This window comes from Rhizoctonia solani, chromosome 14, assembly GCF_016906535.1.
Source record: "Rhizoctonia solani chromosome 14, complete sequence".
Taxonomy (NCBI): domain Eukaryota; kingdom Fungi; phylum Basidiomycota; class Agaricomycetes; order Cantharellales; family Ceratobasidiaceae; genus Rhizoctonia; species Rhizoctonia solani.
This window is the reverse complement of record NC_057383.1, coordinates 509,780-536,164: the sequence shown is the minus strand read 5'-3', so window position 1 is coordinate 536,164 and position 26,385 is coordinate 509,780. Positions and strand designations below refer to the sequence as shown.

The 26,385-nt window shown below is 46.8% G+C and overlaps 6 protein-coding genes and 1 non-coding gene across 7 annotated transcripts; 2 read left to right on the top strand and 5 right to left on the bottom strand.

Annotated features, from left to right (window-relative positions):
• Positions 1-451: 451 nt before the first annotated feature.
• Positions 452-2,798, bottom strand: RhiXN_10804 (uncharacterized protein; the record flags this gene model as incomplete). Its single annotated transcript, XM_043330619.1, has 6 exons — positions 452-1,393; positions 1,475-1,638; positions 1,701-1,926; positions 1,980-2,080; positions 2,127-2,600; positions 2,654-2,798. The coding sequence occupies 6 exons, from the start codon at positions 2,796-2,798 to the stop codon at positions 452-454; spliced, it is 2,052 nt and encodes a 683-aa protein (XP_043185964.1).
• Positions 2,799-5,342: 2,544 nt separating this feature from the next.
• On the bottom strand, positions 5,343-7,354 carry RhiXN_10803 (cytochrome P450 family protein; the record flags this gene model as incomplete). Its single annotated transcript, XM_043330618.1, has 14 exons — positions 5,343-5,427; positions 5,478-5,558; positions 5,611-5,661; positions 5,712-5,780; positions 5,839-5,925; positions 5,978-6,284; positions 6,336-6,505; positions 6,562-6,602; positions 6,653-6,792; positions 6,859-6,961; positions 7,015-7,080; positions 7,130-7,141; positions 7,195-7,232; positions 7,285-7,354. 14 exons carry the CDS (start codon positions 7,352-7,354, stop codon positions 5,343-5,345), a joined length of 1,320 nt encoding a protein of 439 aa, XP_043185963.1.
• A 910-nt stretch (positions 7,355-8,264) lies between these two features.
• RhiXN_10802 (uncharacterized protein) lies at positions 8,265-10,918 on the top strand (the record flags this gene model as incomplete). The annotated part of the gene is made up of 9 exons (XM_043330617.1): positions 8,265-8,522; positions 8,571-8,750; positions 8,799-8,887; positions 8,947-9,157; positions 9,633-9,798; positions 9,968-9,991; positions 10,053-10,083; positions 10,141-10,825; positions 10,877-10,918. 9 exons carry the CDS (start codon positions 8,265-8,267, stop codon positions 10,916-10,918), a joined length of 1,686 nt encoding a protein of 561 aa, XP_043185962.1.
• Positions 10,919-11,368: 450 nt separating this feature from the next.
• On the bottom strand, positions 11,369-13,585 carry RhiXN_10801 (DNA-dependent ATPase; the record flags this gene model as incomplete). The annotated part of the gene is made up of 8 exons (XM_043330616.1): positions 11,369-11,413; positions 11,467-12,451; positions 12,507-12,604; positions 12,659-12,786; positions 12,866-12,876; positions 12,937-13,220; positions 13,271-13,444; positions 13,496-13,585. The coding sequence occupies 8 exons, from the start codon at positions 13,583-13,585 to the stop codon at positions 11,369-11,371; spliced, it is 1,815 nt and encodes a 604-aa protein (XP_043185961.1).
• A 6,282-nt stretch (positions 13,586-19,867) lies between these two features.
• Positions 19,868-24,358, top strand: RhiXN_10800 (rhamnogalacturonate lyase; the record flags this gene model as incomplete). The annotated part of the gene is made up of 24 exons (XM_043330615.1): positions 19,868-19,993; positions 20,019-20,203; positions 20,249-20,274; positions 20,335-20,403; positions 20,457-20,587; positions 20,630-20,705; positions 20,846-21,296; positions 21,348-21,358; positions 21,414-21,432; positions 21,484-21,768; positions 21,825-21,841; positions 21,895-22,015; positions 22,386-22,462; positions 22,513-22,673; positions 22,723-22,793; positions 22,844-22,869; positions 22,925-23,055; positions 23,102-23,168; positions 23,219-23,257; positions 23,306-23,354; positions 23,395-23,765; positions 23,894-23,917; positions 23,964-24,179; positions 24,231-24,358. The coding sequence occupies 24 exons, from the start codon at positions 19,868-19,870 to the stop codon at positions 24,356-24,358; spliced, it is 2,877 nt and encodes a 958-aa protein (XP_043185960.1).
• Positions 24,359-24,772: 414 nt separating this feature from the next.
• Positions 24,773-24,871, bottom strand: RhiXN_12450. The gene has a single exon. It is a non-coding gene; the product is annotated as a tRNA-Pro (tRNA).
• A 333-nt stretch (positions 24,872-25,204) lies between these two features.
• Positions 25,205-25,875, bottom strand: RhiXN_10799 (uncharacterized protein; the record flags this gene model as incomplete). Its single annotated transcript, XM_043330614.1, has 5 exons — positions 25,205-25,226; positions 25,282-25,525; positions 25,579-25,730; positions 25,779-25,804; positions 25,858-25,875. 5 exons carry the CDS (start codon positions 25,873-25,875, stop codon positions 25,205-25,207), a joined length of 462 nt encoding a protein of 153 aa, XP_043185959.1.
• Positions 25,876-26,385: the final 510 nt, after the last annotated feature.

The following is a 26,385-nucleotide window of genomic DNA, read 5'->3' as shown; positions in this document are numbered from 1 at the left end:
TACGAGGACGAGAGCGGGGGACAGCCCAGCATCCACGCAAACCGGCCGGACTATATACCTTAATTGAGACCAAGCGCAACCCGAGTATCCGTGTTGGTCTCTATAGCTCAGCTGACTAATCCCGTTCATCAAACCCGGACACTCGCATTTCCGCATACGGAACGAACTTCCCTTTCACTAAGCACAGCAGACGACCAATGAATGGAGAAGAAAAATTGATGCAAAATGAACAATGGGTCCATTGAAATGGGCAAGAAACCAGTATACATGAATGGAACAAAAATAAATCCCTGTAATGTGTGTACTCGAACCGTATGGATCCTCAAACCTCCCCCTCTCTCTCACTGTACAAACTACAACCCTCCACAAATTCCAATCCAAACCGACCTCGACGAATCTTCAACTAACCTTGTTCGAACGAACTCTCAAAACTCGGGCCCTCCGCCCCTCCTTAGGCCTTGCCCGAACTCGCAATGGTAGTGATCGTCGATCCCCCAGGTCCAACCTCGACTTTTTGCACACGAACGGGCACAGCAGGGGGCTTTCGCCGTGTGGGTGGAGCAGGAGGCTTTCTCCTTTCTCCTGTCCCCGCCCCCGTTCCCGCTCCTACCACGGACACTGCGACTCCCAAAGACCCGGTGATCCCCGACCCTGAAGATCCGTTCGTGCCTATTCCCGATCCCACAGCGCCCCCGTCCCGACTGTGCCCAATGACATGCATCTGCTCGGCGCCATGATGACGATACGAAGCAGGCTCGCTCGCCGAGCTGTACGTGCTCGATTTGGAAGGTGATAAAGGCGGAGTCGGCGAGGACGGAGGGTCGGTGAACTGTTTGAGCGGGGGGACCCGTCGAGCCGGAGGCGCAGGCGCGATTCTCCCATTCTTCCCCTCGGTCACGCCCGATCGCACCCCCGGTAAAGGAGGAGGCGCATCTGCCACGGCTACATCTGTTAGGCTAGTCGTGCTCCCGTTTGCGTGCTGTTGTTTTTCGCCAATCTTTAGTCTGTCTAGGCTGCGCAGTACGGGCTCGGCACTTGCGCTTCTGTATACGGGTTCCAGTTGTGCGCCTAGCAGGTCGATGGTGGATGTTTTGGCGGATAGACTCTTGCCGCTGTTCGCATAGGCGTCCAGGGATCCCTTTCGACCCGGGACATCCAGAGCTGCTTTTCGTGTGGGGGGAGGAGGAAGGTCGATGGGCCCAAGGGCGCGACACCATTCGGCCCCAAGGCATCGCTCGACGAGTCGCCGTGTTGTGGCATTGACGTCTCGGATGTGTGCATGAGAGATGAGAGAGAGGAGAGTTTGTCGAAGTTCGGCGCGTTTGTATGGGGTGGTTTTCAGTTGGGTGTTGGTTACGAGTGGGTGTAGGACGCGGAGATATGTGTGCCGGAGCTATCGTATGGGTTCAATATTGGGCGCAGAGGAAGTTGGGGAGGAGAGGGGGGAATGGGATCAAGTGCCGAGCAGACTCACAGACTCGCTTTCTTCCGGCAAGTTCCCCAACTCTCGGATAAAGACGTCGACCAAGACTCGCAAGTCGTTGGTGTAAAAGTATTCATGTGTTCCGGGAGTTGTAAAGAGAAGATACAGCATTTTGAGGAGCAAGAGCTGCATGCAGAGATCTTCGGGTGTATTCTCTGTCGCCCCCATCGGATTACGTTAGGGTAACATAAGTGCAACCACAGATAGGAAAACGCACCGGCACGATTCAACATGAAGATGATGTTTGCGCCGAATGTCTGACTGGAATACAATCGTCGCATTAAAATCTCCAAGACCCGATTGGGCTGACGGTCCACCGAAGGCACCTTCTGATGCGCTTGTGCAAACGTCGCGGATTGTGGGGATTTGCCAGACTCGGATGAGGCTTTGGAGGATTTGTGAGGGACCAAGGAAGCGACCATGAATTGTTCGTTCAGTGCGACCTGAAGAAGTGTGATGAGCAGGGGAGTGAGATGAGTAGCAATGAATAGCGCACAATGAGTTTGATGAGGTAATAGTTGAGGGTTTCGTCGCTGGATACGGATGTGTCCTCGATGGTTTCGAACAAATGTTCGATAAAGCTATCGTCGAATACCTCTGGCCAAGATATTAGGCTTGGCCAACAGAGCGGAGAGAAACTCACTGAGATCATTGATATCTAGCTTCTGGACACGACAAACCTCGTACAACAAGCGAACACAGACGAGCCGTAATCTCGCTTCGATGGGAACACCAAGCGCAGAACCATAGCCATCATCATCAACGGTCCACCTCACATGATCCATGAGCAAGGGAACAAGGCCCTGCCACCGTTTATGTCCCGCCGAGCGCTTGCCCTGAGGAACCATGGGCGTCAACGCATCGAGGCCGACGCCTACTCGGGTTGTCGAACCGGCCTGCGAAGGGATGGAAGCACTGGCTCCGAAAAATGCGGGATTTCTTCGCCCATAGTGGAGGAATATGGAATAAAGAACGAGGAGTGCATGAGGATTTGTCTCCTTTTGTGCGGCCGAGGTTAGATGTTCAGTGGACCGATCCGAGTGAAAGGCGAATATGTCCGAGTCGAGGAGGAGCGAGATTGCATGGTCCAGCTGTTCGTTTGTTGAGAGGTATTTTTCTATTTACACCACTCATCAGCCGAAAATTCAACGAATAAATGAATTCACAAACCATGGTAGCTGGAACAAAAGGTGATAAATGTGCGCAACGCAGAGTCGATGCGATTGAGCGAGGCAGTCGAGGGGATATGAAGGATATCTTCAAGTTCGGCCCAAAACTGTCTGGCATTCTCGACATGGTATTCGATAAAGTCCATGATGATGGTGGGAAGAGCCAAGTGAGAGACAGATCAGACCGCACCTCTCGTACACCTTAGCCGAGTTCCTTCCGATAGCAGCCAACCAGGTGAACCGACGCTAGCACTCCCTCTAATACCTCTCTCGTCAACCGCGCGCGTGCCGATATAACCCGCTCCACACAGCAATCCTCCGATTACAACCAGTGGCGTCCAAGTACAAGTGGAGGCGGTCCAATTCAATCAATCTCGGCACGAGAGGAACAAGAGAGAAATTCAAGAGCAAGAGACAACAGATGTGGTGGAGCACACACAGACTGAATATGTAATTCTGTACTTGACACTCGAGCACGAGGACCCTCCGCTGACGGCATCATCAAACCCGACTAATTCGGGTTCTCCTAGGGCTAAATCCGTCGGGCTTCAATCCGGTCCGGGCGGCTCTGCACACCGCTATCGCACACCAGCAGACATTGACTCACACACGAATGACATACAATTACGCACTGATTCCTTGACCATAAATCGTTTCTCTATAGTCGGAATCTCACCCAGACCCTGGATTACTCCAAACTTCCATTTACCTTATTTTATCAAATCTGTATCTAACACACTGATACACCAATTCTAATACATGCCCTAACAATCCAAGCCCTCCGCCCCCCAAGCTCAAGCTCTCAGTCCAACCACGCCCAGAGGAGTCTCCACGGATAAAGGCCCACATGTACACCTGGTGACTCTTTCAAATCGGGAAATACCTAAACTTGAAATCGAAGCCATGTCCTCTCACACGTCACCTACCAAACAGGCTGGACGGCCTCGATACCGCCAGCTGTTGTACACGATTATCATCGTGTCCCATGTCCAGGTGTCGATCGTGGTCATGGAACATGTGTCCCCCCCCCTTTTTTTTCTCTTTCCCTTTCCCGTTAAAACCGACCGGAATGTGAGTCTCGGGTACGAGAATAGACCATTGTGCGCGGCTCGTTCAGATATTATGAATATCTATACCCATGCCACTCAACCCACGGACCCATTCCCAATTCAAAACAAACCGAGCGTTTTTGGTAAGAGAAGGAATGAACTTGAATTCGAGGTATAGTAGGGGGCAAATAAGCGAATTAGATTACGGGTTGTTTGGGATGACATTCCGTGCAATCGCGATGGGCACCAACTATCACACCCACGTGTATCAAAACTGTAGCTAGATCCAACTGGCCACTGGACCCAGATATATTCTCATTAAGGCCTAGGGGAGACACGATACGGACTATTCCCGCCATCTATCCGATGTAATTTCAGCAAATCCATGGTCAGCGGAACAGCATTTCTCCCAGTATGTAAAACCGGCAAAGTGTACAGAAAGGCTGGTGACCCGTGACCTTTATAATTAATTAGGCGTACAAAGTCCATAAGCCCAGTTGAGAATTAATGTCGAGAAAAGATTAGCAGCTAATCCTCAGCGGCCTGGGTGAGTACATGTCCAACCACCAGGCTGGTCCAGATACAACTCGATCATACAGATTGATAGTGCAATGCCCCGTGTCGAGGCCAGGGAGTTTTTTTTTTACAAGTAAAATCGTATTCAAGGGCTGATCCTGTCTCCGAAATTCCATAGTCCAGAAAGGACTGGAATCCTTTCCGGGATGGGATTCGTGAGCCAAGTCCATGTCGGAAATTTGATGCCACCAATTAATCCGGTCTGCAAGAGACTAAGCCCCAGGGTGAGAGAAGGTCATAGTGATCGAGATGTTCCGAATCGAGAGGCCGCAGACACCAATACCATGCAAGATCATGGCCGAGCTCGAGCTCTCTTTGCAGTTGATGAGACCAAAGTCGAAAGGGCGCGCAGATTTGAAGTTCAGAGCTACAGAGATAGCCAAGAACCAATGCATTAGGCAGAAGATCTAAAGCCACACTTGGAGAGTAACTTTAGTTCATCAAGTGAATCGATAGTCGGATGAAAAAACCGGACTAGTCGTTTTAATGTATCACATTAAATCTCGGATACCTTCGAAAGACCTAGGGAGTGAACACTTCTGAGTGATGGATGGCGGAGATATTGGGAGTGGATGCACAAGTGTATCGAAGTGATTAGAAGCCAGGCTGTATAAAGAGTGGGATAAAGCTGCCAGTCCAGCTAAGATCGTAGTTCCTGATCTGATTCAACTGCTTCTTTTTTTTTTTTTTTTAAAAAAAAAAAGAGTTTCATATGGAGCTAAAGGCTGACCGCGGTTGGTTCGGTCCAAGTCGCATCTAAACGCTAGGCGCCCAGGTAGTGGAGCTACCCAGTACTATTTATAAGCCTTATTTGAACGTCTGTTCAAGTTCAACGATGCAGATATCTGTATAAACTGTAATTTTGTACAGCAGCACGCTCAAATTAACGTGATTCCAAACCCAGCAATGCAGAGTGTGGGCAAGTTGTATTCAACCAGAACTCTATATCCGGGCCAAGTTTAACAAAAAGATTAGAATTCAGTCAAGATGGACTTTCTTAAAACAAGAGCTGGTAAGACAGCGAATGCTGAAAAAAATATAATGACAGAGTGACCACCGGACGGCTTAAATAGTCAACACAGGCTTGCAAATCAGCGGCATCTGGTTTCCCTTCTCAGGTTCAGAGGCAACAAACGGTCGAACAACGGCACTAAGAGCAATAGTGAGCTGGATTACAAAAACCGAGACATAGGGACTCACGTAACGGCATAGCCTATCGTAATTTTCGAGTCCAGACTGAATTCGATGGACCTAACCAATGAGTACAGAAGAGCTTTCATCCTGCGTAACACAAGTCACCAAATTTGTACTGGGCTCTAGCCACGCAACATACTCAATAATAGAGAATCGGTAGCCGATGCATGAGCGTTGACCATGAATGAACCTTCAACTCGAGCTTGAGCAATATGCTATCCCAACGTAACTATAACTCACGTCATCAAGTGGCCCCAAACGCCTGGCATTTCTTTCACGGCTTCGGGAATGTTATTCCAGCGCTCCGGTCTGTTGCATCTCCCAATAAATAGACGTCTCTACCTTTTTCGATGAAATCACGACTCACTTGAACTCTTCAGCATCCTCACCCCATATTTCTTTCATATTATTCAGGGTAAGGATGGGAAGAATGACCATGTCTCCTTTCTGTAGTCTAATGGGAATCATAAGTACAATAGTTTATATATTATCTGAGCAACACGCACCTAATGAAGTCATGTTCAACTCCATATCTATCTTTATAGGGCTTCGAGATCGGTACTTGGACATTAGCGGCAGCTTCGCGCGCTACATTAGGCACAGGAGAATGGACGCGCAGACATTCGTGTACGAAGCAGTCAAGGTACGGTAATTTGTCTAAATCTGCCATCTCAGGCTCGTCACCCAGCCCAGATTCAAGCAGCTCCTCCCTCAGTTTTCGTTGAACGCTAGGATATTTCGCAAGCGTATACAGAGCCCAAGTAGTTGCCGTACTGGTTGTCTCATGGCCAGCGACAAGGAAGGTGGATATCTCTGCCATAATAAATAAGATAAATATATCAATACGCGATTAGTACTACTCACGACTGAGGACTTCTTGATCGCTCATCTTATGACCTTCGTTTTCGGCTTGGATATTTGACTTGATCAGTAGGGTAAGTAGATCGCGTCCTTGTGAGGCTGAACCGGTTTTATAGTCTTGGTCCAGGGCTGCTTTCTTGTTCTCAATGAGCCTTGTTCCAATCCGATTCATACTACAACCGAAGGATTACCGGGTTATTAACTGGAGCTATATACTACAATTACTAACGTTGCTAGACTGGCAGCTATGTCCTTCCTGCGCCGTGTGGGCTATTAAAAAATTGGGTAAAATTGTAATGAAACGCACAAGTCGAACTCACGATGTACTTGAGTATAGGGAGAATGTTCTCGAGAAGAGCTAGGGTGCCCGTGGATTGGCTTGCCTGAAATATTTGCTTAAATGCGGCAGAGAGTTCGTCCTTGTCAGCATTTTCGAGTGAGTTGAAATGATGGTCGAAGCCTTTTCATAGTACCCGAGAGATTCAACAATGAGTAAACCGTAAGGGCAAGGCACTTGGTACCGTACCGGCAACGCCTATGATATCCAGGGTCGCGCGGCTGAGCCACGATAGTACATCAATGGTACCATCAGGACTCTCTTTGAGGATATCCAACCAAATGTCCCTCAGCTTAAGTCGATAGTTATAAATATTGTTTCCCAGACAAAGAGACTGATTTATACCTTGTTAGCTTTATTCCAGAATATTGGTACCAGCTCTCGGATTTGGGCGGGTCCAAACGAAGGGCTCTGTGGGTCCCATTAGCTCCCATTGGTCGAATAGTCAATCGTACGCTACCATTATACGTCTCTAAAATCGCTAGGTAAGTACCATATCAATTATCTCAAGAACATATTTCTCACCTCACGTCTGTGGACATCACCCTCGGCAGAAATCAGGCCTAGAATCAACCCGATTCAAATCTATACAGCTCGGCTATCAAAAGTACTTACCATCACCTAGAATATCCGTTAATCTTTGTCTGACATGATCTGGCTTTGGAAAGATATCGGTTTGGGTCATTATACTTTGCAGAAATGGGTGAGTTAGGGTCCAAAAGGATAATGTGCACATGGCATACTAAGTTAGAGCGCGAGTATCTGCTGTAAATAGTCGATAAGACTATATCTTTCTCTGAGTAATTTGTACTGTGGCGTGAATATTCCATTTCATACCGATAAAAAACCTCGGTATCTGAACGTTGTCCCATACACTTTCATCCATTCGGATTGCCTTTTTAGAGCATCACCCGACGCTGTGAACAGACGCCTCATGTGACCAAAAAGAAAGCTCTCGTTCGGTGGGCCACGCAAATGTCGGAGAGGAGAAAACCAGCTTCTAATGGGTGAATATATCCATTGAGTGATTTGGAATACTATTATAAAGCCAGCGAGTCGAATGAGGTTAGGGGTTGCCAACATTTTGGAGATCACATGGTTAGCCTCCATTTTCATGCTTGAAACCGTTGAGTGAGCGCAAGAAGGTCAAATATAAGCCTAAGATCTAGACTTGGCTAACGGATACGCTCACGAGAGTGAGACTTGGCGTAGCACAGATTCCGGCTCGGAGCCTTTTAAAAGTTATCGGGCTTGAATTAAAGTTGTGATGATGGAGTGTCACGTTAAATTTTGCGCAGCTCTCTATCCTAAATACAGTCACTCGCCGGGGGCCGTCTCCATCCACTCTCACGCACACCGGGATTCTCGGAGGCCCAGTAGCCACATGGAATCACATAAGCTACCTGTCCCCCGAGAAGTTCGGAGCACAAGATGGACATATCTTCTATAAATCGTAAAAGACTGCGGGAAACCAATCCGAAGCAAGGATATTCAGAATACGCGTGTTCGGGATGTATAAACTCACGTGGTACCTTGTCATGATTGGTCCTTCCATGTACAGCCACCACGGCGTTAACCAAACCTTTAATTAGAACATGACATCACAGCTTTGCTCATCCCTTGGTGTTCTTGAGCTACAATTGCAGCTTGGCTTGAGCCGTGACTTTATTCCCGTTAGACTCAGAGAAAGACATCCAATGCATTCTCATCTTCGACATAGAGTCAAATCCTCGAGAAGTACTTTGCTGATGTCTTACGTCTTACGGCCCCTTTATTTATTTGCAAGCATATCTCCCCTTACGGCAGCGGTCATCGCCCCGCTTGCCGTTTTACTTGATATCCCTGCATTGACTGTGAGTGATCAAACCGTTGGTTCTCCCTGCGCTCCTAACGAGGAGTAGGAAAAATGGTATACACGAAATGGCCAGCCTCAGCCAGACCCTCGGGCCTCGTTGATTCTTTCTGGATTGAGTTTGAGCTTCAGTTTGGTTGCAAATGCATTGCTTGTGATCCGCTTCTCTTTGGAAGGCAGAAGGTGGATGATCGCTACTCAGATCTCTGTAGCGTGTTGGATCGTTAAAGTATGCTCATTATCATCAGTCATGTTACCTTTATTCACACATCAACAGGTCGTAGTAGGTATCACCAACCTTGTGGTGTTTGGAGCCTTGACCCGCAACCAGCCTCAATTTTCATATGCAGAAGGGTTTTGGTCAGCGTGAGTACCCAAATGTGATCCATCTACCGGCAACTACATAATTTACCTAACTTCGCTAGTGTCGTTTCAGTGATTGCTTCTGGGATTGTTCTAGCGCTTTTACTTCTGCATTGGATGCTTGAGTTCAAGCGGGATCCTTCTCAAGATGATCAACCTTCAACCCCTGCTCATACCAAAGTACAAATTCGCGTGGCTGGACGACACTTTATGCTCCAGAATACAATGTTAATCGCTTTAATTGCCTTGACTTCATTAATATTCTCACGTATTGTGAGTATTTGTGATATCTGATGTGTTGTTTGATCCACCCGTTTAATGCTCCTTTTGTTTGATACCACTCCTTTAAGGAACAATGGACATACCTTCAAGTGAGCTTATTTTATCTAATAGGAATATCCCAAGCTTAGTCTTGATCGAGGGCATCTATTTTACAATTGTTACCTTTTTGACTGTCGGATTCGGTGACTTCTATCCCACTAAACCATCGACCAAAGTTCTATTATTTCCTCTGGGTCTATTAGGTGCATATTATTATAACTCCGGTGGCCCAATTCTAATTCTGTTCTCAGGCATAACACTACTCGCAAACTGTATCACCATGATCGTTTCCTTTTTCAGTAAACACCAAAAAAAGCACAGGGATCGAGAACGGGCAGAGCGCGAAAAGGCGTGGCAGGTTGGCGGCCCGTGTTCTTCAGTGACGGAAAGTGTTTTTCTCACTCTATCTCTAATCTTGTGTTTCCAGATATCCCAGATGAGGGCTGAGAATCCCTCACTTCAACGGGAAATTGCATTTCTAAGGGAACTGCATGAGCATCAAGGGTGGCGGGAGCAGGGTGTGGATCTGGCACAATCTCTGATTGGGTTTCTTATTTTGGCTCGCTGGCGCTGCTATATTTGGTGCCGTGGAAGTGAGTCCGATTTACTCGCCAATGAAGATAGACTGACCCAGTATATAGTCATGGTCGTATGGAGATGGCTTGTACTTCTGCTATGTGTTTTTTTTATCGATCGGATACGGGGACTTCGGTGCGTGGCTAAAGAAATCGGAAGCTCTTTGTATCTAACACTGTATTGAAGCCCCAATTTCGCCTGCAGGCCGAGGTAAGCCTTTACTGGCAGGGTTGGTAGCTATATGCGCACTAATCGAATACTACGCTTTCAGTCATATTCATCGTGTACTCCATAATAGCTGTGTAAGCACTTATTATTTGATTCATCAATACATACTCACACGTCATATAAATATTCAGGCCAATCATGGCATCTTTCGCCGTCCAGGCTGTTCAGAATATCTTGGAACGACTGTCGAACCGGCGTATGGACCAGCGAAGGGCTCGGTTTGGCGATGAAACCAGTCAAGCAACCGGAGAGACTCAACTCAAGAACGACCCCGAGAATAATCCTTCCAATGAACCAATAGATGAAATGCACTCAACTCTTGTTACCCGATTTCATTCTGGAACAACGGATGTAAAGTCGAACACGGATGTGGCTATGAACACCAATGATCTCAAGAAACTATTGGAGCACGCCGTCTCGCTCGAGAGAGTAGCGCGACGACTTTTGGTCGCTCACTTGGAGGAAGGGAGTCCAGCTCAAATCCTCTTACGAGCCGACTGGAATTTGCAATCTCGAGATTTACGAATCCTACAATCAGAGACTAAAGAAAATAACTCTAGCTATCCTGAGGTTGGAGCCGAGTCGAACGGTGATCCCGAGTCGGACCGAACATACAGGAACAAGGCTCACGGCATCACTGTGACGGAGGCTGGTATGACCGGAGCTCCCCAGAGCCGAGAAGAGGAAGAAGAGGCCGAGATCGCAGCGACGGCGGTGGGAGGCATGGGCGATGAAGAGACTCTAAAGGCGGTAAGAGAATTTCGAAGGAACGTAGCTGGCGTATTGGCGTTAGGTAGCCGACTGAGAGAGTTAGAGGTGCGTTCTTGGTTAACTTGCCTGCAGCTGAGATAAATCATATGTTGGCAGGGCATGGAGAAGTACATTTTTGAAAGGCGCCGGCAGAAGTAGCGGAAGTTTACATGGAACTCTCCTTCAACCATTGATCATGCCCATATTGCGAATGATGATACCTATACCCAGCAGTTCTACTCTAGTAATCGATGTGTTTTTGACATACGTGCCTGTATTTTATTATTCTACTCTGAACATTGAAAAGTATATATTTATGGTGCATACGGACCGAAGGACCGTAATTGTAAACAGGTGAGCTAACCTATACAAATCAAGCCTCAAGCCCGCTTGGAGGATGCTGTATACCTAGAAAAACTAGAAATGTTTCTACTGGATTGCAAGTTATGCGAGCGCAAAATCTCAGATATAATTACGAAGAAGCTAGGTAAATATACACATTGCTTGTCTATCAAAGCCAAGTGCGTAGGAACCAAAATCAGGAAATAAACTAAGAAATAGTGGCCAATATGGTTGACTGGGCAGTAAAGCTGAATTGAACCGGTCATTTCAGCGCTTGCTTTGAGCCTCAACTCCATAAATATTGACTCCAGCCTAAATTCAGAATGTCAGATCGTGCATCTTGAAATTAAAAGAATATAGTATACCTTTTTTGGACAAGCCTCAGTCACCCTGTTACACCCAAAGCAACTGATTTCTTCAATCTTGGAGCATCCCTCTAAAATCTCCTTGATCAAGTAGTCATCTACAGAACGCACAAACCCAATGTCCAGCCTCCTCAGCTCTGGACAAGAGCTAGGAATCAGTTTGCACGCCTCTTCTTCGGTCTCCCTCCAGCCGTTGATCACAAGCTGCCGGATAGCTATAGATGTGGGGCGATCCAGGAACGCACGGAGTGAGTCTGACGAGAGAAGTGGGTTATTCTTCATCTCTAAATACTCGAGCCCCGCCTTTTGGTTGTATTCTGCGAAAAACTGTGCGACACCAGCGTCTGTGAGGAGCGGAGCACTGGATATCGCGAGCGAGGTCAAATTGGGTGCATGAGAAATGACCCCATTGATCAAAACTTCATCTTCTAGAAGCGGATGGCCGCTCAGATCGAGATGTTCAAGTCCGCGACCAATAGCCCCGAGTAGTTCTACGACGGGTTCACTGGTGAGGGAAGCATCGCCTCCTGGGTAAGAAAGTTCGAGGCGCTTAAGGCTGGTGCACCTGTGCAAAAGTGGCAACCATGAGTCGTTGAGCTTTCCAACATTCGATAAGCGCAGGTCGGTCAGGCTGTCGGCACAGTTGTGTACCAGCGCTTGGCAACAGTCAAGGTCCAGTCTGGGCGAATGTGCCAATCTGAAGCACTCGAGGCGAGAGCCAATCGCAGTGAAGAATTCGATGAAGGCTGGGGCACGAGCAAGGAATGCACCATAAAGGTCTAGGTGTGTGAGATTGGCAAGGCTGGTCGCAAAAGTGGGAAGGACTGTGCAATCGACTCCACGGCAATAGTCCAATCGAACCTGCTCCAGGTTGGGATTGAGAGCAATTAGCGTATGGAAGGCCGGTGGATCGAGACGACTGGTGTCATAAAGCGTCAGGGTTGTATTCTCAACGCTGTAGAACAGCTTGCTAGTCGAGTCTGTGCTAGAGGAATGTGAGATTTCAGATTCGGCGAGGCATGCAGCTCCGGAGCACATACAGACTGCGTTGTTTAGCGAGAATCTTTGAGATCTTATCCATGTTAATGTGGCCAATATCTCCTAGAGCCTCCATGTCGTCAATGTATTTGGCAATGATCTAAATGAAATAGTAAGGGCGAATAGCCAATTGAGTCCGATTGGGGGTAGGTACCTCGATGCATGTTGTCGCCAAGGACTTAAAAACGTCCTTTTGCTCAAAATTAACAATCTTGCGTTTCTCTGCGACCGGCTTTCGTCCCCGAGGAGCGCCGGCTTTCTTGAAAGGATCGCCGCCACTCGCTTTGCGCAAGTATGGCAGAGGAAACCGGGAGGTGGATCAGCAGCCATAGTGTATCGAGTCTACCACAAAATATGTCACTTATACTGACACTGGAAATGATCGCAGGAAGGAAACATACCACAGTAAAACTCTTTCCACAGACTACGCACTTTTCAAAACTTCCTATGGGGGGAAGTGAAGTTGGAACTACGGGAAGCCCTTTCGAGGGCGCTTTGTATTCATCCTCGCTTGGTTCTTCATCGTCTTGCTTTTGGCGCTTCGCATCGTGCTTGGCTTTGGCTTTGGCTTTGGCTTTTGCCTTTTCTAACTCCTTTTTGCTTTGTTGGGTTTTGCCTTTACCTTTTGACTTGGTCGCGGGCTGCTCAGCTTCATCGTCTGTTGCATCGAGATTGTCCGACTCCAAGTCAGAATCGTCGTTTTTATTTCGCCTCCGCTAAGAAAATAACTGAGATAAACGAGCACCAGCATGTTCGAGAGACTCACCTTCCCAGCAGCTGGCCTTGAGCTGGATGTGGGCTGAGCTTCGCCCGGAGAGTCAGGCTCGGCAGCCGAGGGACCGGCTTCAGTGGCGGGCTCTTCTGCGATTGCGGGAACCTCATCGGACGTCTGGATGCGGCGAGCATAAATATTGGTGTTCCGAGCTGAGATTCCTTGCTCCTGTGGTCAAAATTTCAGAGTGTTCCTATGCCAGGCAAGATAATGGCTCACTCGTAAAAACTCGGTCAGTGCCGATGTGGGCCCTCTGACGTTGTTGGCTCGTCCTCCTCCTCTTCCACCTCTGCCGCCTCGATTGGACATTGGAGAACAGTTCGAAAACACAGAAAAAGAAAAAAGAAAACTATGGCAGAAGAGGGGTGAGCCCAAGAGAACGCGGTTTTTTCGTGGCGCGGTAGTGGTGGATCCTCAGGAGATCCAGCCTCACGATCGGAGATCATATGATGACTAATTAACGTGATGTCACGTGGACACTCAAGCAATTAGCCAATGCCACCTCTTGGGCGATTACTTAATCACTGGACAAAAGGGCCTTCGTCAAGGGGTCCATTACCAGAACATTTCGTGTTAGGGACGGAATATCCTACCCCCAACGCAGAAAATCTAACCAACCCTTCTCTAGGTAAGCTCGAGCCATGAACACATTCCGCGGTGCGGCGCAAAGAATTTCCCACTCTATTTTGGCTAGGCCACCAGGTAGTGAAGAGCCGATTGTTATTATCGATGAACTCGCTCTACAGGTAAACTCACTCTTTTCGGGTCTAGTCCATTAACACTATATGTACGCCCTAATGTAGCCAGCTCCTTCACGTGGAGCTTTCATCGAGAAAATGCTCTTAGCCACTTAGCCACTTAGCCACATATCTATTCTGCTCCAACTAGAGATCGTAAAATAATTCCATTTGTTTTTCCCAGCTTTGGTTTTCGTTTAGCTACTTGATATACCTACTACCACCAAGCTTCGATTTATGAACTACCTTAATCATAACCAAACCTATTTTAGAAAATGCTTTCAAAAGTTACTCGCCGTGCGTATTCAATTGCAAGTATATAGCTTCCTGAGATGAGGAAACGATCATGCGCCAATGTTTACAGTTTCTAACCATTCGGGGAATAGACCAAGATTGATATCCGCAATACTCGTCAACCGTCCACAACCAAGTGTGTGGTAGGCACTCATAGGGTACAGTTCATATCTCCCATGTTAGCATCGTGGTAGTAATATGTTTCACATACTCCCGATCATGCATGATATACTAACATCTGAATACTCCTGTTATCTCACTTGTCAGCGATATCTCTGGCTTAGCAGTCATTCCCGATCGACTTTGTCTGTGATGCTATCCTCTGACGCTAATTGGAGCGGAGCCTTACTTTGCGCTGTCCGGGTATTCAGGCGGGTATAAACAATGACTGCGGCGTGAAATGACAGACTAACGTCCGATGTGACTTCACCTTTTCGGGCGAAATGTCTAGGGATGCACATCTCCTTCTTTCCTCAACACAATGCTCGGGCCTTCAAATTTACCCTAATGTCGTGCAACCGTACCCGAAATCCGCTTAGGAAGTCTCCTTCAATTCTTAGACCTATTCATCACTGGATATCCTTCGTTTGTGCAGCCCGGTATTCAACAACTCGATCGCATGTGGCCCAAGTTCACCCGGCCTTACAATACACCCGGGTGTACATCGAGTTCAGAATGCCTAGTTGGCTATATGCTTTAGTAGCGCTTAGCCATCCTTATTTAGTAAATTGATTTTTGTTTGCCACAGTTTTACAGGGTCCTAATTTGATGGGGTCAATTCAGCACAGCTTAAGCGCCAGGAAACTTTCTACAGATATTTCTGGAGTTAACCGTGCTCATAACACTACTTTGGATAAGCGATGTAGGCGCCCTGGTACATTTAGCCGAAGCTGAGGCCGAGTAGCGGAGTAATAGCTGTCTGCTAATGTCATAATCCTCTTGTGAGGAAATAGCCTACGATGTGCAAAGCACCGCTCAATTTACCTAATGGGCTTGACCTCCGCGAGACTCTGTTATCGAGCCGGCAACCAATCTTTGTAGTGAATCTTAGAAGGATGATCAGGCTCATCGATTTATTGCTCTGGATGAACATGATAACTGGCTGTGGTCCTCTGGTACTACCATACTCCTTGCGACTATGTTTTTGTTTTTTTATCTTCGAAAGTCCAACTCACGGATCTGCAATTGCAAAGCGGATGTTCTGAATGGGCATTTGCGAGACTTTCCCTACGGACCAACAAACCCGCAGCTCATCACCACCCATAATGATGTGTGAATTATCATTCTCAAGTACCGGATCCTATTCGCAAACTGGAAACATTGGGTGCTTATATTCTTTATACAAAGATTGTCAATGAGAACTACTATCTCCCTGCTCCAGCGCTCTCCGCTTCCATATCGGATGACGGCGGATATAGCACCTTATTGAGTAATAAGAGATAAAATTACCATAGTTGCGAGCTCACCGAGTTTAGCGATCTTGAGCGCCTCATTGACGGGAGGGAACAATGGGCTTGAAAACCTCAGCCTTATGAGCACCCAGAGCTCATCGCCATCCAGGTAGAATGTCACGCTTCCTTTGGCCATCGTTCCATCGACTCAGCTCTCGCACCATCTATTAGATTGCCACGGACAAAAGTTAACACAGTGTACCCCACGAGAGGCGCATTCATTCCGACTTCAGCCGAGATCACAAGGGTTACGGTGTTGACAATGGCCTTGATCTACCACTAAAATGAGCATACAGGTATTCAAAAGAAGTGAGAATGAAATTGAAGCTCACCGCAAGCAAGCCCAAGTCTAGTGATATACTGGTATTAACCAGCTGCGAAGTCCTCAAGCGCTGAGTTTGGTGCTCGTTCCAAATTCATAATTGATGTACAACAATCTAATCGGAGTAGGTAATATTGAATAACGTGAGCTAGTGTGAGCTAGTGTGAGTTCATGATGTATATGAGCAGTGGCTTTATAGCTCTTTGTGGTGATGAGCATATGCACTATATATCATGGCCTTAGGAGGAGGATGTCGATGAATAGCCAATGACGCTGAGCGAATTCATAATTGCCGGAGTTGGAAACGGATCGTGTCGATACTAATGCAAACGGTACTTTTGATCGTAATACGCTACCGTGCGGTCGCATTACCCGGGGGTTGGTTGCCCACGTCCCGCCGTACGTGTGTTGATTTGCATATAACAAAATCTACGTTTTCCTTCCAGCTTGCAATGATAAGACAAGTTTCGAAAGCGAACCTAACTCTTGTCAAAGCTAATTGCTCATTTCGATATTAAAAGATTTCCTCACGCTGATTGGACGCGCAGTATTCAACCCGCGAGACTTCGCTCAGGGTAAGGTCTGAGCAAGATATCTTAAGCCATTTGTGTGCTGTATCTACTTGCAGTACTGAAACTTTGAGTTGATTGTGGGGGACCAGGCCACGTTGATGATATGAGTATGCGATTTTTGTATGCGTGTATTTCTCCATAAACATATATACCTCACTCTGCTTGGGATGGTGACATGCACTACATCCCCAGACTATATTACTATTACAAGCTCTTCCTGCCTATTGTATTATGATTCTGTCCTCGTTCCGAACGTATACATTCCACATGCCTTATATGAATACCACAAATATCAAGCTTCAAACAACAATTAACCATATGTGGAACTTTGGGGTTTGGAGACCAGGATGTTTACCTCTACTAGTTCGGTGTAGAGCTCCGGAATTTACAAAGAGCTACCTCAATTCTCAGCGTCTGGTCTGCGGCTTACTTGTCAGGTCGACCTGGACAGCTTAACCGCTTTGATGACGAAACATGATTGGCTTTTCTACCTTATCTCGTGCCTTTTCCAGTTATACAAGCTGTCACTTAAGCTCAATTGAAATTGGAGACTAGGCCCGGAGTCCAGTATTTTATGGTAGCCCCATATGCACGAAGACTTCCTCTGGACTAGTCAGTGACAGTTCCTTGGGCGCAGTCCACCCACCCTAAATCCGCTCAGGTTGTCACTTTTGTAGTCTACCACTCACCTCCGTTCGCCCCATGTTGCGCACTTGTTTAAGATCCCAAATATTTCATATTATCACCGGAAAACAGTGTTTTATGCATTGGTAAGAAGAATAGTCTTATAGTAATATTCATCCATGCTTAATTTAGGCAAGTAGTGGCAATCTTCAACTTCGTGGTGGACGTCTTTTCGCGGTGCAGATTACTGCGCCGACGCGCTCTACTTCGGGATTAGACACATGCACTCTGGTGAGACGTTGCTTGATTATTTTGCTTTGAACCCGTCTAATCGATTCATGTATATATGATAAATTAAATATGGAAACGGCCACTGAAATTGCTACTAATAAAGGTCCCGGTATTGGTGCCACAAAACCCGAGTCCACGCAAAAGAAGAAAAGAAAATAATAAATTTAAAGCAAGGAAAAGGCAGACCTCAGGAAGTTAGTTCGTTCAAACAAATCTTGGGTTATTTGCAAGTACTTAAATCGATATTACCCCAGAGCAGAAGAATAAGAATAAACCGAGAAAGGAACCAGGATATTGTGGCTGCTCTTACCCAAGCCATCAAAGACGACTACTGGCCTGATATCATGCATTATTCCACCTTACATCCAGAGCATCTCAAAGGGTGGCACCCCGACGAGTCAGATGGCTAGCTGGCCATCGCATGAGCATGGCATTAAGCGGGATGTCGGAAGAGAAATTGAAATCCATATGCGACTCTCATGGAGTTTTGTCGGTGGAGAAGCTGGCCAGGTCTGGGCAAAAAGCATTTGGATCAAGTTGATATGTACCAGGTGTCGACTACGACCAAGACCTGCTAGCCTGGGACATACCGTGGCCAGCGGGGCCAAACAAGCCACCGGGACCTTGGACATTGAGATGAATGGAATGAGCCTTGTGAAGGAAAGAAAAACAGATGAATGTAGCGATGATGATCATTGTCTAAATAGGGCGATATGATAAACCTGTTCTGCAATGGCCTTGAATACATGCCACTTGTCAGTAAAGTAGTATCGAATGAGCTATAATAAAGGCAAGAGGAAGATAAAATTTAACATCTAAAGGTATACATAACAATATGTTTAGACAGTAGAGAATTGCATTGAATAACTTGACTACCTGAAAGGTATGCCCAAGCGCCCAGCTGGTAAAAGTTACGTGTTCATGTGCGGGATGGTATATAGAGGATGAAGCTACTTGACAAAGAGGACCAAGCGTAACTATTTTGTATCTACTGTCTGCAGTACGGGAGTTCTCCGCATCGCAGTAAACCCTGCCAGGCCTCCCACCTAGGACCCTGGTCAGTTAGGTTGGTAAGCGCTAACACATTCTCATCATCAATGAACTTCCATCATTAAACAATAACCCCATGGCCTTATGAGTGTCCGATTTAGCTAACTATCCGTCCGAGCATTACCGCGCTGTCCCTTGATATAGATACAAATGATACCGACACTCTGAAATTACTTCTCGGGGCTGCTTTATTGCTTTGGCTTTTCCAAAAGCGATGAGATGCGCCTTAGATGGGTCAGATGATACAATCGCAATTATGAAACTTGGGCAATCTGGCCGGGTTAAGCCTATTGAAACCTGTTTTGGATATGTTAAAGTCTTCCGGTCACCAGTAGCAGCCTGCTTCTGCTGCGGTCTTTGACCTCTCATGGCCAGACGGGCCGGGCTTAATTGATCCGCCCCATTATTTAACAATGGTTGACTACCCGTAAGATACGTGCAAGATCTGGCACGGTCAGAAGGCCAAATAAACGGTCCGTCGGATACGGGCCGACTCCGCTCCGATGATCTAGGTAGGACCCCAGACGCATGCACCTCCCGTAAGACGGAAGTGGCACAGCCGCGTGGGTGGAGTCTACATTTCTAGACCAAGCATGATTCGTCTCCTTGACCAATTTGCAATTACACCAACGGACCATAAATGCAATTGTTTTTAACATACAACGTCATATGAGTATATAAGAAATAAAAATCAGTAGCCTGTGACATGTCTGGCGTGTTTGGCCCCACTACTTGTGCGCGGATGAGGTCCTTGCAAGGTATATGGGGCCACAGAAACAGGGGACCTTGGAACAACGGTTGCGTTTACATGACCACCTCATTTTTGAGGACGCCAGAGACCATTATTACAAAGGTCAACATTTTATGTATTTTGTGCGTTGCATGCATGTGTTACAATGTGTTTGTGGTACGTACAAATTGTGGTCTGCATACAAAATGGCTGCCAAGACTGGACCCTGAGCAGTTTAGAATAATTTGACTCACTTGCATGTCTGGAAGGGGGGGGTGACCCCCCCTTCCAGACTTAGTCGTCGACCTCACTTCCAGAAGTCTGGAAGGGGGTCCTTGGTGGCTGTTGGGCGGATGCTAACAAATTTGACTTTTGGCTAGGGTCTTTATTTGCATCCGGAGAGTCTGGAACGTCCAGACGGCTAAATGACGCTCCAGATGCCAGTTTCTACCTTACGGGTAGTCAACCAATATAAAACGACTCTGTGATGCGGATATATTTAAAGTATACCCTGATCGAGATGAATTGGATGTATCTTATCGCTCTGTCGTACGCCGCTTGCGTTCCAAGTGTTCTTGCTGCGTTTGGAGTGACCACTGGCTCCGGATATCTGAGTGTCGATACTGGTGAGGGCTGGTTTTTCGAGGTTAGTAGATTCATTAAAGGGTCAGCCTATGGGGCTAAGTACTCGCGCAGTCTCTACCACAAACGGTGACATCACCTCGCTCAGTATGGTAACATCGAGTGCCAAGACTCGTCCAAGTATACGCACATTGGATCTGGACTTGGATCTGCAACAGTCTCATATAGAATTTCCGGGAATTATGCAATCGTTACTATTGCCACTAGCACACTAGTCAGTAATTTTAATTGATTATGGTATAACGTTCATTCAAACCAGTTTGGCAGACTCAATACTATGTGGCCGTGAGCGGGCAGAGTGCTATTTATATAGGAACCTATACAACGGCTGACCCGATGTTGGAGAATTGCGCTTTATCGCTCGTTTGTCTAAATCTGCTCTCCCAAATGGATACACTCAGTCCGAGGTAAACGGTGCGTCCATTATCCAGTCCGTGGAGCTCAGTGCTGGAGTGCTATTATGTTAGGTGGAACCGCGATCGAAGGGAGTGATGTATTCAGTACTGGTGGGCAGACGCGATCCAAGTTTTATTCCTCGGTCCAATTCTACAAGGATCAAGTCCATGGTGTAACTGGAAGCGGCATTGGTGTCTATATGGTACTTGCTCCACCCACGAGAGTGGATCAGGCGAATCAATAGGCCTTCCTAGTAATGCCTGGAAATGCGTACGAAACGTCAAGTGGGGGCCCATTCTTCCGTGATATCAATAATCAGGGTGAGTATAACTTACTACTATGCTAAGAAGGCGCATGTTCATTTCCATTTAGGCTCGGCCCAACAAGAGCTGTATTGGTGCAAGTCTACAAATATTCTATTTTCGAATTTGAACCTTAATCTGACCTATATCCCGTTTAGATATGAATTCTGGACACATGATAACACAACCGTTCCGGACCGGGTTCTTTGGTCCATACGCGATGGTCTTCACATCGGGAATAGCACCTTCTGCATCACTCGATACGTCATTCTTCTCAAATCTGGGGCTTACGGGATACGTTGCTGCCTCCGGCCGTGGTACCGTAAAGGGCACTATCTCGGGCGTGGCATCTGGATTTACGGTTATGGTTGGCTTGGATAATATTGGCGCGCAATATTGGGGAATTGTCTCTGGGACTTCTTACACAATTACTGGTGTCAAGCCAGGGACTTATACCGCAACGTTATACAAGAAGGAACTTGAGGTCGGGACCGGAAGCGTAACAGTAACCGCTGGTGGGACCACAACTCTCAACCTGGCATCGACCGAAAGTATCAAGACCAACATCTGGCAAATCGGCGTTCCTGATGGCACTCCGTCAGGATTCTTGTAAGTCCTCATGAAAATGTAAACTGACATCTTCTAATTGACTTGTTATAGAAATACCGATAGTAAGTAACTGCGGGCCCGGAGAAATTCGTTTACTAACGCCAAAGACTCTTGAAGAGATCGAGACTATGCATCCGTAAGTATTTTAGCTTACTATTACCAACGCTATGTCTCATTAGCGACGCAGATCAGATTCGAGAATGAGCGCTTGGGGTCCTGTTACACACCATCGGGAGTTCCTCGGCTTCTTCCTTCCCTATGGCCCAGTGAGTATTCAAACACCAATTACCCGAAATGTGCTTACCTACATTCCGCTAAGGTTTATCAACGTCAACAATCCAACAACTATCAAATGGACCGCGACTTCTTCTCAAACCGGCGCCCGGACTTTACGAATCCGTACCACGTCTTCCAGTCCCGCAGCTCCTACCAAAATTGATTCCCGCGGAGTGACCCGAGGAACGTGGCGAGGGTGGGCGGTAACAAGTTATCTTGAGGAATTTCAGCTAACCATCAAAACACACGCAGATATAACCTTATATATGGTTTGTACATCTGGCGCCCTGGCAACGTTGTATATGCTGACTTCCAGATTCAGAATACTCTATTCCATCCGGTACACTCATCACAGGATCCAACACGATCATAATTACGGTCATTAGCGGGAGTAGTGGCGATACTTTCTTATCTCCCAATATTGTCTACGACTCGGTTGAACTGTACTAATTTGTACGATCATCGCCGGAGTTTTTCGAATACATGCTCACATGCTTGTTCCTGATGCTTCTATTGATGGTCACGCACGCTTATTTAGCATGCATGACCTCGCTTCGTAACTAGCCTCAGAAGGTCTATTTACAGATGCCTCATTTCCGTAACCGTATCAGGCATGCAAAGTCCTTTCAGCCAGCTCATCAGCCGGACTATGGCGTGCCCACGCTTCATGACGGCCCGAGCGGATAGCTGGCCATGTGCACTATTGATATATAAAGCCTACCCCATGATAGATCCCTAAATAACGCTCCCTTCATTCGTTTATTCTTTCGTTATGATCTTTGGTCCCTTCATTTTACTGGGTCTCGTGCCTAGTGCTCTGGCCGCTTTTGGTGTAACCAAAGGCTCAAATTATCTTGATGTCGATACCGGAAATAAGCTCATCTACCGGGGTATGTTCCTGACATACTTGATATTTCTGGTGTCTGACTCGTATTATCAGTTTCTACCACTAACGGAGACATCACTTCCATTAAATATGATGGAAAAGAGCTTCAATACTCCAAGAAATTCACACAAATTGGATCTGGACTTGGTTCAGCAACAGTGAGCTCCAAGATTTCTGGAACCACTGCTATCGTTACGATTGAAACATCCACTCTTGTGAGTTGCTCCTCGGATATTGAGGCATTGTGCTGAAGAGATTGGGCAGACTCAATACTATATCGCTCGCAGCGGTCAGAGCGCACTATACATTGGTACTTATACCACGCTGAGCCTTCGGTTGGTGAACTACGGTTCATTTCCAGGCTTCAATCATCTGTTTTCACTAGCAGTCCGACCCCATCTAACCCACGAGGTGATCTTGATTTACTTTCCAGAGTCGAGTTGCTTACCGAAGTACCTGTATATAGGTGGGACTGCCATTGAAGGGAGCGATGTGTTCCTGGTTAGCGGCCAGACAAGGTCGAAATTCTATTCTTCTGTTAAGTTCATTGATGATCAAGTTCATGGCATCTCTGGGAGCGGTGTGGGAGCCTACATGGTATGTATCCATCGTACTAGCGATATCCTTACTGAACGCTAGGTAGGTCATTCCCGGAAATGCATATGAGACTTCCAGTGGCGGACCATTCTTTAGGGATATTAATAACCAGAGTCGGCTCAATCTTCAGAATCATGCCCGACTCCAATTGACGTTATTTTAGACTCCCAATCGGACGATGGTGCAAATGAGGTTTATTGGTGTATGTCTTTGAATTACTGGAACACTTTCGTGCGTTGACATCACATAGACATGAATTCCAACCACGCCCAGACCGAATCTTATCACTGGATTCTTCGGTCCCTATGCCCTCGTATTCACATCTGGCACTGCTCCCAGCGCAAACATAGATCTCTCCTTCTTTGCCGATCTCGGCCTGAAAGGCTACGTCGCAGATTCTGGGCGAGGGACAATCACTGGCTCCGTGTCGGGAATTCCTTCCGGCTTCCAAGCAGTTGTGGGATTGAAAAACTCGAACGCCCAGTATTGGGCCAAAGTCTCCGGCACTTCGTTCTCAATCTCGGGTGTCAAGCCTGGTACTTACACGGCGACTCTATTCAAGAAAGAGCTAGAGGTCGCAACCGGGAGTGTTACCGTTTCGGCAGGAAAGAGCTCTAGCTTAACTTTGAGCTCAACCGAAAGTATCAAGACCACAGTTTGGCAGATTGGTTTGCCCGATGGAACCCCAAGTGGATTCTTGAATGCCGATAGTAAGTTCCCGGTCACTGAGCCGTCAAGTTAGCCCTAACAAAAGTGGCACAGAGATTGAGACCATGCATCCAAGCGACTCTCGCATGGGGTCATGGGGATCTGTGACATATACTATTGGCTCGTCTAGTCCATCGTCGTTCCCTATGGCTCAGTAGGTCTTTCTTTGTCTTTGTCTTCCCATCTAACCCTGGCATTAGGTTCACTGATGAATAACCCTACTACGATTAAATGGACCGCATCATCGTCACAAATTGGAGCCCGCACACTACGCATTCGCACAACTTCTTCGTTTGCAAGCGGTAGACCAACAATCAAAGTCAACTCATGGAGCTCCGCGACACCTGCTGCTCCCACCAAGATTGACTCCAGGGGTGTCACGCGGGGAACCTGGAGAGGGCTCAATCAACTTTATGGTGAGTTCGACCAAGCTTGTATGGAAGGGCGTTTAACAAGAGCTCCCATAGAATACGCGATCCCTGCCGGGACGCTTGTGGCAGGCTCGAATACGATTACCATTACGGTTGCAAGCGGAAGCAGCGGAGAAAAGTTCCTTTCTCCTAACATTGTTTATGACTCTATCGAGCTTTACTAGTGTCGTAGCCAATTCCATAGCGTTCTCCATGTTCCCTCTAAGATTATATAGTTGGCGTTGTTTGGTGGATATTTACCACCAAGAACTCACACTCAACTAGGGGATCGAACTAATATCATGACGAGAATCAGAGTTCGATTATAGTAATCTGGACGCGTTACACAGCTGGTAAACAACATGATAGCGGTAGAGCAAACTCTTTGTTCGTGTGAAACTCCCAAAGATACTGCGAGCTAACACGTAAAGGCACTAAAATGTACATTTTGATGCTTCAATCCAACGGATGACTGAACTCTTTTCTATAAGTAATTGGTATTGTGTGAACACTGTACATATATCCACTGTCTCAGTTGGCTTCAGGCGTGAATGAATTTCCTGAGTAAAATAGAGGTTGTAAGACCTCGTAAAAAGAACGGGCCGCTGTGGGAATTGAACCCACGACCTCCTGTATGCTTGATGATGTAAGCAAGCTTACTCCCCAAAACAGGAATCATACTACTAGACCAAGCGGCCTTAATAGGCCATTGAAACAGAGCAATGTAAATGTTTAAATTAAACATGGCTACACATGTGCTATATTTTCATAACGATAGCCGCTACTATGACTATTAATATGAATAGGGCTGCATATTAGTACTCAATCTGGATATTACAAATCACTTCGTTGTCGGCGAGGGGATGAATGTCTACATGCAACTTATGTACTATTGGCTTTCCCCAACAGCCGACGTGTATCTGATTTTGCATCAACTCTTTTGAGCTTGTAGAGCATTCACAAATAAAACTGACATATACAATTTAAACAACATTCTTATTTCAAAGCATTCAAATTCTCGTGTTCACAACCTATTCTGGTTTACTTGCTTCACTAGAGCTAAATGTTAGTGAGGAGCTTCTTTCAAGATAGTAATAGGAATCTATACCTTCCCAATTTCCAAGTGCAAGGGCCCTCGAAATGAACACGGGGAAGGTTTACCTCGCGTCCAGTATACTGAGCAAGTAACTGGTTGTCTCGCCAAAAGTGGATCATCAACCTTCCCTCTTCGCCATTACGCCCAGTAATGGCCTCGAATCGCACTGGTTCAGCAGTCAACCCTTTCCAGTCGTCACATAGCAGCACTCCGACAGTTGACTGAGCATGGCGAAGCCCCAACCATCGAGGCGAGACTCGTGCCCCTCAAGAGTGTGCACCTTTCCCCAGGTCCATATCATATTCTTACCGAATTGAATCTCGCAGAGCGTAACGGGCCAAAGTTTGAGATTAGTTGACTTGGCTAGCTCTCTTCCAGAAACTGTGTTGTTATTCAATAAGTGTTCAAGGTAACCATCTGAACCTCCAAGTCTTTCAAGAACTTGGAGAGCTTCGAGGGTCCTGTTTGGGTGTAAGGAGCACTGAAGAGTGCATCGGGAGGCAACTTACACGCCTGGCGTACCGGCTGGAGCAACCTAGAAATCACAGTTAGACCAGGATAATGACTGCACACTGCCCCTGTACTCACAGGAAGTAGAATAGACATTGTAAAGCTGGGTAGAATGAGTGTGTCGTAGAGATCTTAAGGGGTTTTGCTACCTTTTATATAGGATATGTGATCAAGCGCTCATATGACAGCATATGAAATAGGGCAAATGCCGGGGAGCAGGACTAACCCCAAAATCAGCGCCACCTAATCATTGATCGGGACCATTGCATAATGGAGGAAATGTGTGACATCTTCAGATCGATCCTCCGTGATCGGACGACTCAAGTAGCAGGAGCTCCGGGCCGCATCAATATCGTAACCGTAGCTGACAGCATCAAAAGGTCCGACGTATCCAGGATCAGAGACGCTATGCTTTTAACCTCTATTGGCATCATCCGTGTTATGGAGTTGCTCTATTTATTCATTGAAATGACACATTGCGCGCTCAGCTGGGTTGGGGATGACGCTTGGCTGCGTAATATGTCACTCCACACATGCGGCTGAGGAACAATCCGACCAGAGCGTTTACGCATATATTCATGACAAGTTATTTTTCTCGGCTACTCC